The sequence below is a fragment of the Salmo salar genome, chromosome 05 (genome assembly GCF_965601325.2).
Source record: "Salmo salar chromosome 05, fSalSal1, whole genome shotgun sequence".
Classification (NCBI taxonomy): domain Eukaryota; kingdom Metazoa; phylum Chordata; class Actinopteri; order Salmoniformes; family Salmonidae; genus Salmo; species Salmo salar.
In genome coordinates this window covers 29,881,528-29,898,001 of record NC_138295.1, presented here as the reverse complement: position 1 = coordinate 29,898,001, position 16,474 = coordinate 29,881,528, and the positions used below count along the sequence as shown (strand labels likewise).

General features: G+C 43.3%; 1 protein-coding gene across 1 annotated transcript in view; it reads right to left on the bottom strand.

Annotated features, from left to right (window-relative positions):
* Positions 1-16,474, bottom strand: part of LOC106604568 (alpha-1,3-mannosyl-glycoprotein 4-beta-N-acetylglucosaminyltransferase B) — a 171,130-nt gene that overhangs the window by 31,750 nt on the left and 122,906 nt on the right. The window contains exons 7-8 of the mRNA XM_045718039.2: positions 8,216-8,291; positions 5,071-5,185 (exon numbers count right to left, since the gene is read on the bottom strand). Of these exons, the coding sequence (XP_045573995.1) occupies positions 5,071-5,185; positions 8,216-8,291 (191 nt within the window). The remainder of the gene's footprint in view (positions 1-5,070; positions 5,186-8,215; positions 8,292-16,474) is intronic.

Sequence of the window (16,474 nt, the reverse complement as noted above, 5' to 3'; positions counted from 1 at the left end):
CCACATCGGCCTCTTGCGAATTGAAGGACATTTATGAAACACAGAGACGAAAGATAAAGTATTTTGCATGTTTTTTTCTTGGTACATTTTTTGAGGAAGCCTGGCTTCCCTTGGCATCCATGAATACACACCACTGCAATACTCGTCTTTCACATTTATCAGAGAACAAAACAAAAGCACACGGTGGTGGCCTCTTGGGGGCTTTTCAGTGGATTCGGTCATTTGTTTTTTACTGATCAGCAGAGAGTCACAAGACACCATACCCCTCTTAAGCTCTGAATGGAAATGTTTGAAATGTCAAAGTCCACAGTCATAAAGTGGAATTCAGCCAGACTATTAGACTATTAGGAGTCCCATGACAAAAACAGACCATCAGAGAAGGGTTAATTTGGGTATTTTCCGCTCATCATTTCAAATCAATCTGCACCATGTTTTTATTTCAGTCATAGATGAGTGCTGAGGGGTAAGGATAATGTATATCACTATTCGTTTTCATCAAAAGACACAATTGACTCTGATACTGAGTTAGTGGGTGTACTTAGAAAGCTTGTCTACATGATAGACCCCATGGGGTCTGTCTGTGTCCGGCACGTGTCAAACCCTGCGGAACAGCGGCTAGGGGATTCTTTGGTTCCGTTTACCTTGGGACCTGGCCCTGTGTTGGCTGTCAAAACCTCTTTACTTTGGGTCGGAAACAACTAGCTCCGCACGAGCCCCGAAAACACACCACATGTGTTCCCCATTTTCTCACCAAAGATAACACAACCACTGAAAAGTTTTGGCTGCATTTAAAATATGTTCCCCTTCAGTTCACTTTAATTGGAAGTTGGAACTGCTCTCACTAACCGAGACTGTGGCCTTGCCTCTAAAATCAATTCAATTTCCTTCAGCTCCAGTCAACAGAGCACTGTATTTTCACATGCCAGCTACCCCACACTGAAAGATTCCGGAAGATATAAGTAATTGATTACTCTCTGCAGTATAATTAGAGCAGAGATCAAATGCAGGTTAAAGCGTTAATTTACTTTGCTGGCTTTAATTCAAAGTGGGTACTTTGAAATGTAGTTCTGAGAAGTTGGAGGGAGCTTAGAAACAACTTTCCTGCCAAGCTGTAGATGTGATTATAACCTTCTGACTAAAATAGCTTACCTTTGCCATTTGTCAGCATTATTCGTATGAATAATCAAGTGGCTTTCGAGCCCAGTGATCAAGTATCAGTGTCCTACTTGTGGGTTCATAGTAAGTCCCTTTTTTGGGGCTGCCTTGGTGAGAATCTTAACTCAGAAATGTTTAACGTTCAGTATTAGAGCACCTGGCTAGTTCTTCTGGCCGTAGTTGGTGACATTGGCCTTTTAGCACACACTCAACAATAGGGTGCTAGGACTAGCTCTTGAGGCTCTAGTCTATTGATGACATAGCTAGGATTGCAAAAATACGGTAACTTTCCCCAAATTCCCTGGTTTTCCAAAAAACCCGGTTGGAAGATGCCTAGAATCAGGAGGGAATAAGCAAGAAATCAACCAGGAGTTCTGGAAAACCTATCCGGAAATTTACCGGATTTTTGCAATCGAAGACGTAGCTCTTTAGCACACACAGGCACTCAACAGTAACGTGGTAGGGCTAGCTCTTTAGGCTGTAGTAACACTGCTTTGGTGACACTGAGGGTGTTTTCATATATAGTCCTCTTTCAAAGAACCGATCTCAGTCCTCTATAAAGTGTACTATGCGGTAAAAAGTCAAAAGAACTCAGTTCTCTTTGTATTCATAGTGACCTTGCCTTTGAATGAGGACTCAACTCTTTTGCCAGTTCACTTCAACTATTTTGTGAACCAAGTCCTCTTTGCATTTACATTGCTATGTTTAGAAAGAAACCAAAATCTTTTTCCAAGTGCAGGACAAGCCATTCAATCAGAATGTGTTATTGGACAGCTAGATATACAGTACCAGTCAAACGTTTGGACACATCTACTCGTTTAAAGCTTTGCACACACTTAGCATTTTCTCAACCAGCTTCATGGGGTAGTCACCTGGAATGTATTTCAATTAACAGGTGTGCCTTGATAAAAGTTAATTTGTCGAATTTCTTTACTTCTTAGTGCGTTTGAGCCGATCAGTTGTGTTGTGACAAGGCAGGGTTGGTATACAGAAGATAGCCCTATTTGGTAAAAGACCAAGTCCATATTATGCCAAAAACATCTCAAATAACCAAAGAGAAACAACAGTCCATCATTACTTTAAGACATGAAGGTCAGTCAAATTTCAAGAACTTTGAAAGTTTCTTCGAGTGCAGTCACAAAAACCATCAATTGCTATGATGAAACTGGCTCTCACAAGGAGAGTGATGGAGTGTTGCATCAGATGACCTGGCCTCCACAATTACCCAACCTCAACCCAATTCAGATGGTTTGGGATGAGTTGGACCACAGAGTGAAGGAAAAGCAGCCAATAAGTGCTCAGCATATGTGGGAACTCCTTCAAGACTGTTGGAAAAGCATTCCAGATGAAGCTGGATGAGGGAATGCCAAGAGTGTGCAAAGCTGTCATCAAGGCAAAAGGTAGTTACTTCAAGAATCTCAAATATAAAATATACACTGTTCAAAAAAATAAAGGGAACACTTAAACAACACAATGTAACTCCAAGTCAATCACACTTCTGTGAAATCAAACTGTCCACTTAGGAAGCAACACTGATTGACAATACATTTCACATGCTGTTGTGCAAATGGATTAGACAACAGGTGGAAATTATAGGCAATTAGCAATACACCCCCAATAAAGGAGTGGTTCTGCAGGTGGGGACCACAGACCACTTCTCAGTTCCTATGCTTCCTGGCTGATGTTTTGGTCACTTTTGAATGCTAGCGGTGCTTTCACTCTAGTGGTAGCATGAGACGGAGTCTACAACCCACACAAGTGGCTCAGGTAGTGCAGCTCATCCAGGATGGCACATCAATGCGAGCTGTGGCAAGAAGGTTTGCTGTGTCTGTCAGCATAGTGTCCAGAGCATGGAGGCGCTACCAGGAGACAGGCCAGTACATCAGGAGACGTGGAGGAGGCCGTAGGAGGGCAACAACCCAGCAGCAGGACCGCTACCTCCGCCTTTGTGCACGGAGGAGCAGGAGAAGCACTGCCAGAGCCCTGCAAAATGACCTCCAGCAGGCCACAAATGTGCATGTGTCTGCTCAAATGGTCAGAAACAGACTCCATAAGGGTGGTATGAGGGACCGACGTCCACAGGTGGGGGTTGTGCTTACAGCCCAACACCGTGCAGGACGTTTGGCATTTGCCAGAGAACACCAAGATTGGCAAATTCGCCACTGGCGCCCTGTGCTCTTCACAGATGAAAGGTTCACACTGAGCATGTGACAGACGTGACAGAGTCTGGAGATGCCGTGGAGAACGTTCTGCTGCCTGCAACATCCTCCAGCATGACCGGTTTGGCGGTGGGTCAGTCATGGTGTAGGGTGGCATTTCTTTGGGGGGCCGCACAGCCCTCCATGTGCTCGCCAGAGGTAGCCTGACTGCCATTAGGTACCGAGATGAGATCCTCAGACCCCTTGTGAGACCATATGCTGGTGCGGTTGGCCCTGGGTTCCTCCTAATGCAAGACAATGCTAGACCTCATGTGGCTGGAGTGTGTCAGCAGTTCCTGCAAGAGGAAGGCATTGATGCCATGGACTGGCCCGCCCGTTCCCCAGACCTGAATCCAATTGAGCACATCTGGGACATCATGTCTCGCTCCATCCACCAATGCCACGTTGCACCACAGACTGTCCAGGAGTTGGCGGATGCTTTAGTCCAGGTCTGGGAGGAGATCCCTCAGGAGACCATCCGCCACCTCATCAGGAGCATGCCCAGGCGTTGTAGGGAGGTCATACAGGCACGTGGAGGCCACACACACTACTGAGCCTAATTTTGACTTGTTTTAAGGACATTACATCAAAGTTGGATCAGCCTGTAGTGTGGTTTTCCACTTTAATTTTGAGTGTGACTCCAAATCCAGACCTCCATGGGTTGATAAATTGGATTTTTTTTGTGTGATTTTGTTGTCAGCATATTCAACTATGTAAAGAAAAAAGTATTTAATAAGATTATTTCTTTCATTCAGATCTAGGATGTGTTGTTTAAGTGTTCCCTTTATTTTTTTGAGCAGTATATTTTGATTTGTTTAACAGTTTTTTGGTTACTACATGATTTCATATGTGTTATTTCATAGTTTTGATGTCTTCACTATTATTGTACAATGTAGAAAGCAGTAAAAATAAAGAAAAACCCTTGAATGAGTAGGTGTGTCCTAACTTTTGACTGGTACTGTACCTACTTACATTTTGGAAGCTAATAGATTGCATTTAGTTAAAATATGAGACATAATAATTGTATTCAGAAGATACTATTAACATGTGCATTTTATTGGTAAAATAATAAATTGCAATAGAATAACTGCAGAATAAATAATGATGTAATTGAAAATTGTACACCCAAAGTATGCTACTGTACTGCCCCTTTAAGAACTAGAAAATATTTTGTAATCTATGTTGCGATTCTCACCGAAGTTCTTGTCTTCTCACACTTTTTAAACCCCACAATCAATAAACAGGGTATGTAGCTATCTTAGCCTATAGATCACATACTCAAACAAATCATCTAAACTAAAACCTAATTTAGGAATTTCTGTGCGTCCTTGACGCACAAAAACAGGACACCTTTTTTCTGCCAAACCTGCATATTATCATCTTCTCTCTTTGTGGCACCTATGTGATGGATAATAATAATAACAAGCGAACTTGGTGAGCTTTGCATTCATATGGTCCTAAAAAAGGGAACCGGACCACGGAATTCAAGCAAACTGCCCTCAGACCACCTCTCGAGATGGTCTCAGCTCGGTTCACTTCGGGGGCTCTTTTGAGGGGTCTGAGTTCCTTTGAAGTGTTCACACTGCACAAAAATTAAGCAAACCAAAAAAATTGTCTGAAAGGGACCAAATGTGAAAACACCCTGAGTCGTTGCTCTTTAACTCACACTAACAACAGTAGCGCTAGGCTAGCTCTTTTGGCACAGGCTGAGGCTTACCGATGAAGCCCAGCTGGGAGAACTCCAAGATCATCCACTCCTCGGAAGGCTGCTGCAGGGCAAAGTTCTTCATCGTGGTGAAGTAATTGGGACGAGCTACAATGTCATCCTCCAGCTGAGGGAGAGAAAAGGGGAGGAAAAGAGTTAAACATTTACTTCCTTTATTAAAGGGGAATTAACGTTACAATTCCCAGTCATTACATTTTATTAAATACTAATAGGTGTAATTTGTAGCAATGGCTTTTTGTGATTGCAAACATATGGCCTGTACTTCTGAATAATTGTAAACTCCGGAAGGGGTCAAAAGCATTACACAAAATAGATGACAGCGTGACATGATGTAATACACATTTGTATGGTTCAGCATACAGTACACAGTGCCAGTCAAAAGTTTGGACAATCCTACTCATTCCAAATTCTTATTAGAATTTTTTTTACTATTTTCTACATTGTAGAATAATAGTGAAGACATCAAAACTATGAAATAACATATATGGAATCATGAGGTAACCAAAAAAAGTATAAAACAAATCAAAATATATTTTATATTTGAGATTCTTCAAATAGCCACCCTTTGCCTTGATGACAGCTTTGCATACTCTTGGCATATTCTCAACCAGCTACATGAGGTAGACACCTGGAATGCAATTAACAGGTATGCCTTGCTAAAAGTTAACTTGTGGAATGTATTTACTTCTTAACGAGTTTGAGCCAATCAGTTGTTTTGTGACAAGGTAGGGTTGGTATACAGAAGACAGCCCTATTTGGTAAAATACCAAGTCCATATTATGGTAAGAACAGCTCAAATAAGCAAAGAGAAACTACAGTCCATCATTACTTTAAGACACTCTTCAAGCGCAGTCGCAAAAACCATCAATTGCTATGATGAAACTGACTCTCATAAAGACCGACACAGGAAAGGAAGACCCAGAGTTACCTCTGCTACAGAGGATACATTTATTAGAGTTACCAGCCTCAGAATGTGCAGTCCAAATAGGTGAACAGATGATCTCTCCATGTGTGGTTACCATCGTGAAGCATGGAGGAGGAGGTGTTATGGTGTGGGGGTGCTTTGCCGGAGACAATGTCAGTGATTTATTTAGAATTCAAGGCACACTTAACTAACAGGACAATGACCCAACACACATCCAGGCTGTGTACGGGCTATTTGACCAAGAAGGAGAGTCATGGAGTGCTGCATCAGATGACCTGGCCTCCACAATCACCCAACCTCAACCCAATTGAGATGGTTTGGGATGAGTTGGACCGCAGAGTGAAGGAAAAGCAGCCAGAAAGTGCTCAGCATATGTGTGAACTCCTTCAAGACTGTTGGAAAAGCATTCCAGGTGAAACTGGTTGAGAGAATGCCAAGAGTGTGCAAATCAAGGCAAGGCAAACTTTTTTGGTTACTACATGATTCCATATGTGTTATTCCATAGTTTTGATGTCTTCAGTATTAGTATACAATGTAGAAAACAGTAAAAATAAAGACAAAACCCTTGAATGAGTAGGTGTGTCCAAACTTTTGACTGGTACTGTATTTCCAATTAAAATGACTTAATTGCTTCATGTGTATTCTAAACCAATAAAAACGATGTCCTTTATCCCCTAAAAAAAATCTTTAAAATTAGCTTCAAACGAGTCAGTAGACTTAAACAGGAGATGAAACACACAACTACCAAAGACCTCCCGGTCAACTGCAACTAATTAACATGAATAAAAAAAATAAAGAAATTAAAAAAGACATCTGGACAGCCTGCCGTGGTGAGAGGAGTGACAGCTGCTCTGTGTGTCACAAAACAGATGAGGTGATTCTGAAGAAATAAACTGTCACATGCGCTCTTCTCCTCTCCTTTCTGAGGCGAGGCTCCAAAACTGGGACCACGCAACTCCTGTCACTTCCCATCTCACCCTGCTTCCTTCTCACCCCCTCTTCTCCCGCCGTGAGTGGAAACCGAGGTGGAGACAGCCCGGATACATGTTTTGTGAGTCGCATGCCACGCCAGGGTGATACATTGGGCTGCAACAGATGGCCGTTACCCTATCCCCAGCCGGTGGCGGAATAAACACGGCTGTTTCCATCAGTTTCTATCCCAGTGGCTAAAGTCTGCCCGGTAATGAGGAGCGGCAGTTTGTTCAAGCACCTGTTACATGTGTTGATTTAAACCTGTGTTTGAACCAGTCTGTTTTAATATATTCTAGTGTCAATTCCAATAAATATGGAACATCTAGGTTTTAAAAGTAGAAAAGGGACGTTGAAAGGTGAGTAGCCCCTGATTTTACTGCTATTTTAACATGGCCTCCTGTTTTCTCTAAGGAGTACAAAGGCACATTGTGAATGAGATCAGAACACATCTCTCCAGGGGACGGGAGTCATTCAGACAATATGTCAGAGCAACACAGAACCAAATGTTTCTGTGCTCTCATCAAAGCACACAATGTCACATGGAACAAGCGTTGGCGCCTGAGCCATATGCTACACATGCGTTGCATTCCCTCAGTCTCGTCTTCAATGGATACAGATTGTCTTCTTGTTCCGAAGACGCTTTGATGGAAGCCTAGTGGTGTGTCAACATATCCTCATACATTATGGGCAGGAATGAGAGACGGCTGATGTTTTACAGCAGCAGGAAGACGGTAACCAAATCCCAACCTAATCACAACGCTCCCTCCTAATCTGCATCTGCCTAACAGAGTTTGCATCTTTCCACTTCCTTCCCCGGCTGGGAACTAACGTGGAAGTGATTACCCTGCCCTTCACCAGAGGAGAACCTCCTTGAAGTTCAGAGCGAGTTGAGCTGTCAAAATACACAACCGCATCGAGTGTTAATGTCAAAATGCAAGCGTTCGTCGGGTCTCACGAATGCAGCCCCGGCTGTGGGAGACGACTGAGGCTAATTTATGGCATGTCACCCTCACGATAGGTCTTGCGTGGAAAATGAAGTGAAGTGGAGTGCCACCTGCTCGAAGGTTATGTGCAATGGCTGCCCTGTGAGCAACGTAGTTCCATGCACGGACAACTATTATTCCCAGAACAAACAGTTCATAGTGTTTACACACTTCCAGATTCTCATTTTACACTGCAGAATGTACTAATTTCTTAAAACAGTAAACAGATGCATACTGGAAGATTGAGGTTTTGTACCTGCACATAGTAGGTCCCTTTAGACTGGGCATACATCATGAGGAAGCAGTAATCCAAATTCTGCTTCGTTCGCCATCTGGAGAGGAAGAGGAGAGTGACGGGGGGTGTGGTTAGATTCACAAACCCAAACATACACACACACATACACCCACACGCACAAATTCACGTACACGGATGCACAAAGGCACTGCACTCGTACACACACACACACACACACACACACACACACACACACACACACACACACACACACACACACACACACACACACACACACACACACACACACACACCAACGCATGATCCACATTCAAACCAGAGCCTATGTTTCTTGACATCACACAGAGGGAATTCAAACAACGTCCACCTATTTCATTGACATTCAGGCCTGGACACAGCCAGTAAAGACACATTGTGTCACTCTAGCATAACTCGGACACATGTTCTGCATCTGAATTCATAACGTAGGAACTCTATTGTCGTTTGAGTCAATATATACGGAAACCATAACCTTCTCTTCTAAGCGGGGCACTAACCCAGTTCCTCTGTCCTCTTGTAAGAGGAGCAGCTGGAGGTGGATTAGTGGCTCCTGATTCAGATTAGGAGAAGAACATGAGGTTGTCTTTGTCACTGGATATCAATGAGATGTTGAAAATGGAGAGGAAGGAAAACAACCCTGTGCCAAGTTACTGTCTTCAGACAGACAGACAGACAGACAGACAGACAGACAGACAGACAGACAGACAGACAGACAGACAGACAGACAGACAGACAGACAGACAGACAGACAGACAGACAGACAGACAGACAGACAGACAGACAGACAGACACACACACACGGTCCATCGGTTATCAAAACAAGCCGGTCATATGATAATCTATCCCCATTTACTAACACATGTCCTCCAGGAAGTGAGTGACTCGATTAGCTATGCCTATGGGAACCAAACATATGAACCTCAAGCGCACGCACACACACACACACACACACACACACACACACACACACACACACACACACACACACACACACACACACACACACACACACACACACACACACACACACACACACACACACACACACACACACACACACACACACACACACACACACACACACACACACTTTTTGGATGAGACAGACACACAGAGTAACTTATATAAACACACCATGATGAAAAGGGGTATGGGTAATATGAGCCCACAGCCTACACACAACAAATCACCACGCAGGAGAAATAACAACACACTGACTAGAGCAGCCATACAGCAGGCAGCAACTACTACACCAGGAGAACAATGCCCCTGAACTCAACGTACTTCTCATCGTTTCATCCAATAAAAGACGGCCCTCCGGCAGCACAAGTCCTGAGATCTGTTCGCCCATTCAAATCTTACAATAACACCATGTGCAATGGATTCAGAGAGATAGACTGAAATAGTAGCCTAAATCATTTACATTGTGACTCATAAGATACAGCTATTGTTGGAGGTGAACAAGGTAGCCAATGATGTCCACAATGTACTCTGAGAACACATTGAAATCTATGCCTATAAAAGAAAACAATTATGGTTGATTAGGGTCAGATTCTGCCAAATTGAGATATACAAAAACGCTGTGTAAACGCTGTGTAAACATTCAAAACCAATAGCTGCCGTCTTTCTAATTGGTTGATAAGCTTTATGAATCTCAGCTGTGCCCGGGAGATAGGCTTGATGACGCACCACATCACATGCACAATACACATTATGTGGTTCTTTCCCCTAGTGCCTTTTTCCCCATCTGGTAAATGGACGGTACACGTACCATGGGGAGGCCCATGATAAGACACAAAGAAATCCATTCTTACCCTACCACTCCTTAAGCTATCAGTTTCACTGGGTTTCAACAAATAGTAAAGTGTTTTCCCCTAATGTGCCATTAAGATGTGGAAGGTCAGTTTAGAGATGAATGATAATGGTATAGCACTTTAATTCCATCTCAAAGTGATTACCATTATCTGGGGAGTTACTCAACCCTTCCTCATTCCATGTTTTAATAAAGTGACATTACACTTATGAATGAAAATGTGTCCAATTATTTTTAACCTCAAAAGTGGACTCATGCCAAGATGAAACCACGTCCCATCACATTGGTTGTGTAGATCCAGCTATGTGCCTCTACCCCAAATGAATGGAAAAGATTAGCACCATCTAATTCCCTGGTTTTCCTGCTTTTAATTTGTGTTAAGCCTTTCTATTTTTTGGGGTTAGAGGCATATAGCCGGATCTACACAACCAATGTCGTGGGACATCTTAACATTAGACATCTGACAAACTTTGATTTGAAAGTGTAATGTCCCTTTAAGTCAATGTGGATAAGGAACATAAGTCTGTACTGTTCTGTGCCTCTGTAGCCCTGCCTAGGATCACTGTACGACGGCGGACCACCCTGTGCACACCAGACTGTGTTTGACTCGACAGGCAGCAGCTACAAGCTTCCGTACATCCTAAACATACCACTGTGACAAATTGTCAGATGTAACACACACGAAAACACAGACCCTTGGAAATGTTACCAAAGAACTGTAAAACTTTCTCAGATCTCCGCTGTGCTCCCAGATGTGTGGGCTAACAGTGACGCCTGCACGCGCACACACAGACACACAGACAGACACACAGACAGACACACACACACACACACACACACACACACACACACACACACACACACACACACGACACACACACACACACACACACACACACACACACACACAGACACACAGAGACACAGAGACACAGAGACACACAGACACACACAAAATGGGGGAGCATGCCCAAAAACATACAACATACACATGATCACACATAAGCACATGCACACACAGGACACAGAACACACACCCTGCGCAGGGCTAAACCCCATTATTCCATTTCAACAGCTTAACCTCCCCAAATATCACCCAGTGAGATAGAGTTTTGACAATTAATAAAAAAGCTTCTAACCACAAACTTAACCACCCCAATTGAATAACAATATCAATCTGCAACGCCTGCCACATGGTTAGTTGACAAAGGGAGTTACACGGTAGTATTTAGCTTAAATTCATTTTCTTGTCTTTTTGAGAAGCAAGCAGGTGGTCCATTTTTACAAGTGCACCCTAGGGCGTCCCCGACAGATGAGCACTTAAAATGCAGGGTCACGTTCCTAGGTGCTTGTTCTACATCTTCACCCAGAGAGAGCATTAGGGAAGTTGTCACGGTAGTGCAGTCTGCAGAGGGTAAATATTTGTATTTATTGTTAACGTTTAACAGTGTTTGAGTATTTATTTAAACTTTATTTTGACAGAGAGTTATGCTGAGACCAAGGTCTATTTTGCAGATGAGCCCTGTATACACACCAATACACATCAACACAAGAACAATACAACATCAATACAACATCAATACAACACCAATACACATCAACACAAGAACAATACAACATCAACACAAGAACAATACACATCAACACAAAAACAATACAACATCAATACAACATCAACACAAGAACAATAGAACATCAATAGAACAGCAATACACATCAATACAACATCAAAACATATCAATACAACATCAATACAACATCAACACACACCAATACAACATCAATGCACATATCAGATCCAATTCTATACACTGAATACTTATCTACTGTAAGTATCTGCGTTACAATTCGATGTTTACATGTTTTTCTATACCTTTACTTTAAGCATTCATTTGCAGGCTATGTATATACCACAAGTATTCATTAAGCCACATAAATATGATTCTCCAAGTGCTTCCCAATTCTTCCTCAACCTGGCTTCCTGCCTCCTCCTCTCTCTCTGTCTTTCCACACTATCTTGTATCAGTCCATTTGATGTGAGGGATGTGTACCTGCTCCACCCGTCTTGTCCTCCTCATGCATTATGAAACAGTGTCTCAGCACAGCCTGTCCACATGTCACAAACAAGCAACCTTTACTGAACACGGACCTGGTTTCCTCTGCTTCTCTCAGAATACAGGCCAAGGAGCAAGATTGCAAATGCAGTCTGTTTTGTCCTGAATTTGAGTTGACACACATAGACAACACATTTGCACTTAGTGATGAAACAGTTCAGTACAGAATGTCTACACACAAACCCATAACCATCCCACCCACCCACCCACCCACCACCCACCACACACACACCCTATAGGAAGCCTATCCATCCTGCAGTCCCCTCCTGGTACAGGGCCACTTGGTTAATCGATAGGGAACATTGTCTCATTCTCCTTGGTGAGGGCCGCGATTCTCCAACAATGATAGAGGGAGGGGAGATGAGAGAGTGAGAGAGGGAAGAGGAGAGCGAGGATGAGGGGTGAGTAAGACATGGCTCCCGGAGCGAATCGATCGAGGGGCTCTGATTGAGCGGGCCGGACAGACAGCCTTTAATCTCAATAGACTGGTTGTGTCATCAGACCACTTCTTCTATTGTGCTGCTAAGCCCCCAGCCCAGTGCTGCGGCAGCTACAAAGTCATACTGATGACTATAGAGTGCTAACGTTATGAAATTCATCCAATCAACAAATTGCATCACATCAATGTCTCCCTGAGAACATGACACCAAAGCAAAGCACAGACCTTCACATAAGATGCATGATCCTCACCAATGCACACATCAATTAAACCCTGTTACACACTAATCAGATTAAATATACAACCTACACAAAAAATACTATATGAATAAATTAAATGAAATAGGCCTTCCATCTCATCTTACAGACAGAGAGACAGATTGTTTGCGTGACAATAATAGTTTAGAGTATCTGGGCTGATTTGATATTGATTCGTCATCTCTCTGTCCGTCTGTCTGCCTGATGCGGGATTGATTCGTCTGCCTGGTTGATCTGCCATTGCTTTACTTGGTCAGGATGATCTGGGAACAATTAGTCCATTAGCCCGATCTGCCATGAGTTTGTCTTTAGGGGGAAACCTTGCACTCTGTTCGAAAATACCAACTTCCAGCTTTATAGTATTGAGTTAAGACTGTAAAGAGAAGAAATCAGATCCGTGTTGCATTCTGAAGCTAATGAATAGTGATGAAATAAGATTCGTGTTGCATTCTGAAGCTAATGAACAGTGATGAAATAAGATTCGTGTTGCATTCTGAAGCTAATGAACAGTGATGAAATCAGATCCGTGTTGCATTCTGAAGCTAATGAACAGTGATGAAATAAGATTCGTGTTGCATTCTGAAGCTAATGAACAGTGATGAAATAAGATTCGTGTTGCATTCTGAAGCTAATGAACAGTGATGAAATAAGATTCGTGTTGCATTCTGAAGCTAATGAACAGTGATGAAATAAGATTTGTGTTGCATTCTGAAGCTAATGAACAGTGATGAAATAAGATTCGTGTTGCATTCTGAAGCTAATGAACAGTGATGAAATAAGATCCGTGTTGCATTCTGAAGCTAATGAACAGGGATGAAATAAGATCCGTGTTGCATTCTGAAGCTAATGAACAGTGATGAAATAAGATTCGTGTTGCATTCTGAAGCTAATGAACAGGGATGAAATAAGATCCGTGTTGCATTCTGAAGCTAATGAACAGGGATGAAATAAGATCCGTGTTGCATTCTGAAGCTAATGAACAGTGATGAAATAAGATCCGTGTTGCATTCTGAAGCTAATGAACAGGGATGAAATAAGATCCGTGTTGCATTCTGAAGCTAATGAACAGGGATGAAATAAGATCCGTGTTGCATTCTGAAGCTAATGAACAGTGATGAAATAAGATCCGTGTTGCATTCTGAAGCTAATGAACAGGGATGAAATCAGATCCGTGTTGCATTCTGAAGCTAATGAACAGGGATGAAATAAGATCCGTGTTGCATTCTGAAGCTAATGAACAGTGATGAAATAAGATTTGTGTTGCATTCTGAAGCTAATGAACAGGGATGAAATAAGATTCGTGTTGCATTCTGAAGCTAATGAACAGTGATGAAATAAGATTGGTGTTGCATTCTGAAGCTAATGAACAGGGATGAAATAAGATCCGTGTTGCATTCTGAAGCTAATGAACAGTGATGAAATAAGATCCGTGTTGCATTCTGAAGCTAATGAACAGTGATGAAATAAGATTCGTGTTGCATTCTGAAGCTAATGAACAGTGATGAAATAAGATTCGTGTTGCATTCTGAAGCTAATGAACAGTGGTGAAATAAGATTCGTGTTGCATTCTGAAGCTAATGAACAGGGATGAAATAAGATCCGTGTTGCATTCTGAAGCTAATGAACAGGGATGAAATAAGATCCGTGTTGCATTCTGAAGCTAATGAACAGTGTGTAAGAATCAAATGGAAAACATCTTAGCACAACATACGGTCAGATGAAGCAGATGCTAAGCTACAGGACTGTTTTGCTAGCAAAGACTGGAATATGTTCCGGGATTCTTCCGATGGCATTGAGGAGTACACCACATCAGTCACTGGCTTCATCAATAAGTGCATCGATGACGTCATCCCCACAGTGACTGTACATACATACCCCAACCAGAAGCCACGGATTACAGGCAACATCCGCACTGAGCTAAAGGGTAGAGCTGCAGCTTTCAAGGAGCGGGACTCTAACCCGGAAGCCCTCCGACGAACCATCAAACAGGCAAAGTGTCAATACAGGACTAAGATCAAATCGTGCTACACCGGCTCCGACACTCGGCTGTGGCAGGGCTTGCAAACTATTACAGACTACAAAGGGAAGCACAGCCGAGAGCTTCCCAGTGACACGAGCCTACCAGACGAGCTAAATAACTTCTATGCACACTTCGAGGCAAGTAACACTGAAACATGCATGAGAGCATCAGCTGTTCCGGACGACTGTGTGATCACGCTCTCTGCAGCCGATGTGAGTAAGACCTTTACACAGGTCAACATTCACAAAGCTGCAGGGCCAGACGGATTAGCAGGACATGCACTCTGAACATGTGCTGACCAACTGTCAAGTGTCTTCACTGACATTTTCAACCTCTCTCTGTCTGAGTCTGTAATAGCAACATGTTTCAAGCAGACCACCATAGTCCCTGTGCCCAAGAATACTAAGGTAACCTGCCGTAGCACTCACATCTGTAGCCATGAAATGTTTTGAAAGGCTGGTCATGGCTCACATCAACACCATTATCCCAGAAACCCTAGACCCACTCACATTTGCATACCGCCCCAAAAGATCCACAGATGATGCAATCTTTATTGCACTCCACACTGCCCTTTCACACCAGGACAAAAGGAGCACCTATGTGAGAATGCTATTCATTGACTACAGCTCAGCGTTCAACACCATGGTGCCCTCAAAGCTTATCACTAAGCTAAGGACCCTGGTACTGAACACCTCCCTCTGCAACTGGATCCTGGACTTCCTGATGGGCCACCCCCAGGTGGTAAGGGTAGGTAAAAACACATCCGCCACACTGATCATCAACACGGGGGCCCATCAGGGGTGTGTGCTCAGTCCCCTCCTGTACTCCCTGTTCACCCATGACTGCATGGTCAGGCACGACTCCAACACCATCATTAAGTTTGCCGATGACACACAGCCTGATCACTGACAACGACGAGACAGCCTATAGGGTGGAGGTCAGAGACCTGAACATGTGGTGCAAGAACAACAACCTCTCCCTCATCGTGATCAAGACAAAGGAGATGATTGTGGACTACAGGAAAAAGAGGACAGAGTACACTGCTATTCTCATCGATGGGGCTGTAGTGGAGCAGGTTGAGAGCTTCAAGTTCTTTGGTATCCACATCACCAACAAACTAACATGGTCCAAGCACACCAAGACAGTCATGAAGAGGGCACGACAAAACCTATTCCCCTCAGGAGACTGAAAAGATTTGGCATGGGGTCCTCAGATCCTCAAAAGGTTCTACAGCTGCACCATCGAGAGCATCCTGATGGGTTGCATCACTGCCTGGTAAGGCACTAGAGAGGGTAGTGTGTATGGCCCAGTACATCACTGGGGCCAAGCTTCCTGCCATTCAGGACCTCTATACCAGGCAGTGTCAGAGGAAGGCCCTAAAAATGGTCAAAGACTCCACCCACCCTAGTCATAGACTGTTCTCTCTGTTACGGCATAGCAAGTGGTACCGTAGCGCCAAGTCTAAGTCCAAGAGAATTCTAAACAGCTTCTACCCCAAAGCCATAAGACTCCTGAATGGCTACCCAGACTATTTGCACTGCCCCTCCCCCCTCCTTTACACTGCTGCTACTCTACTA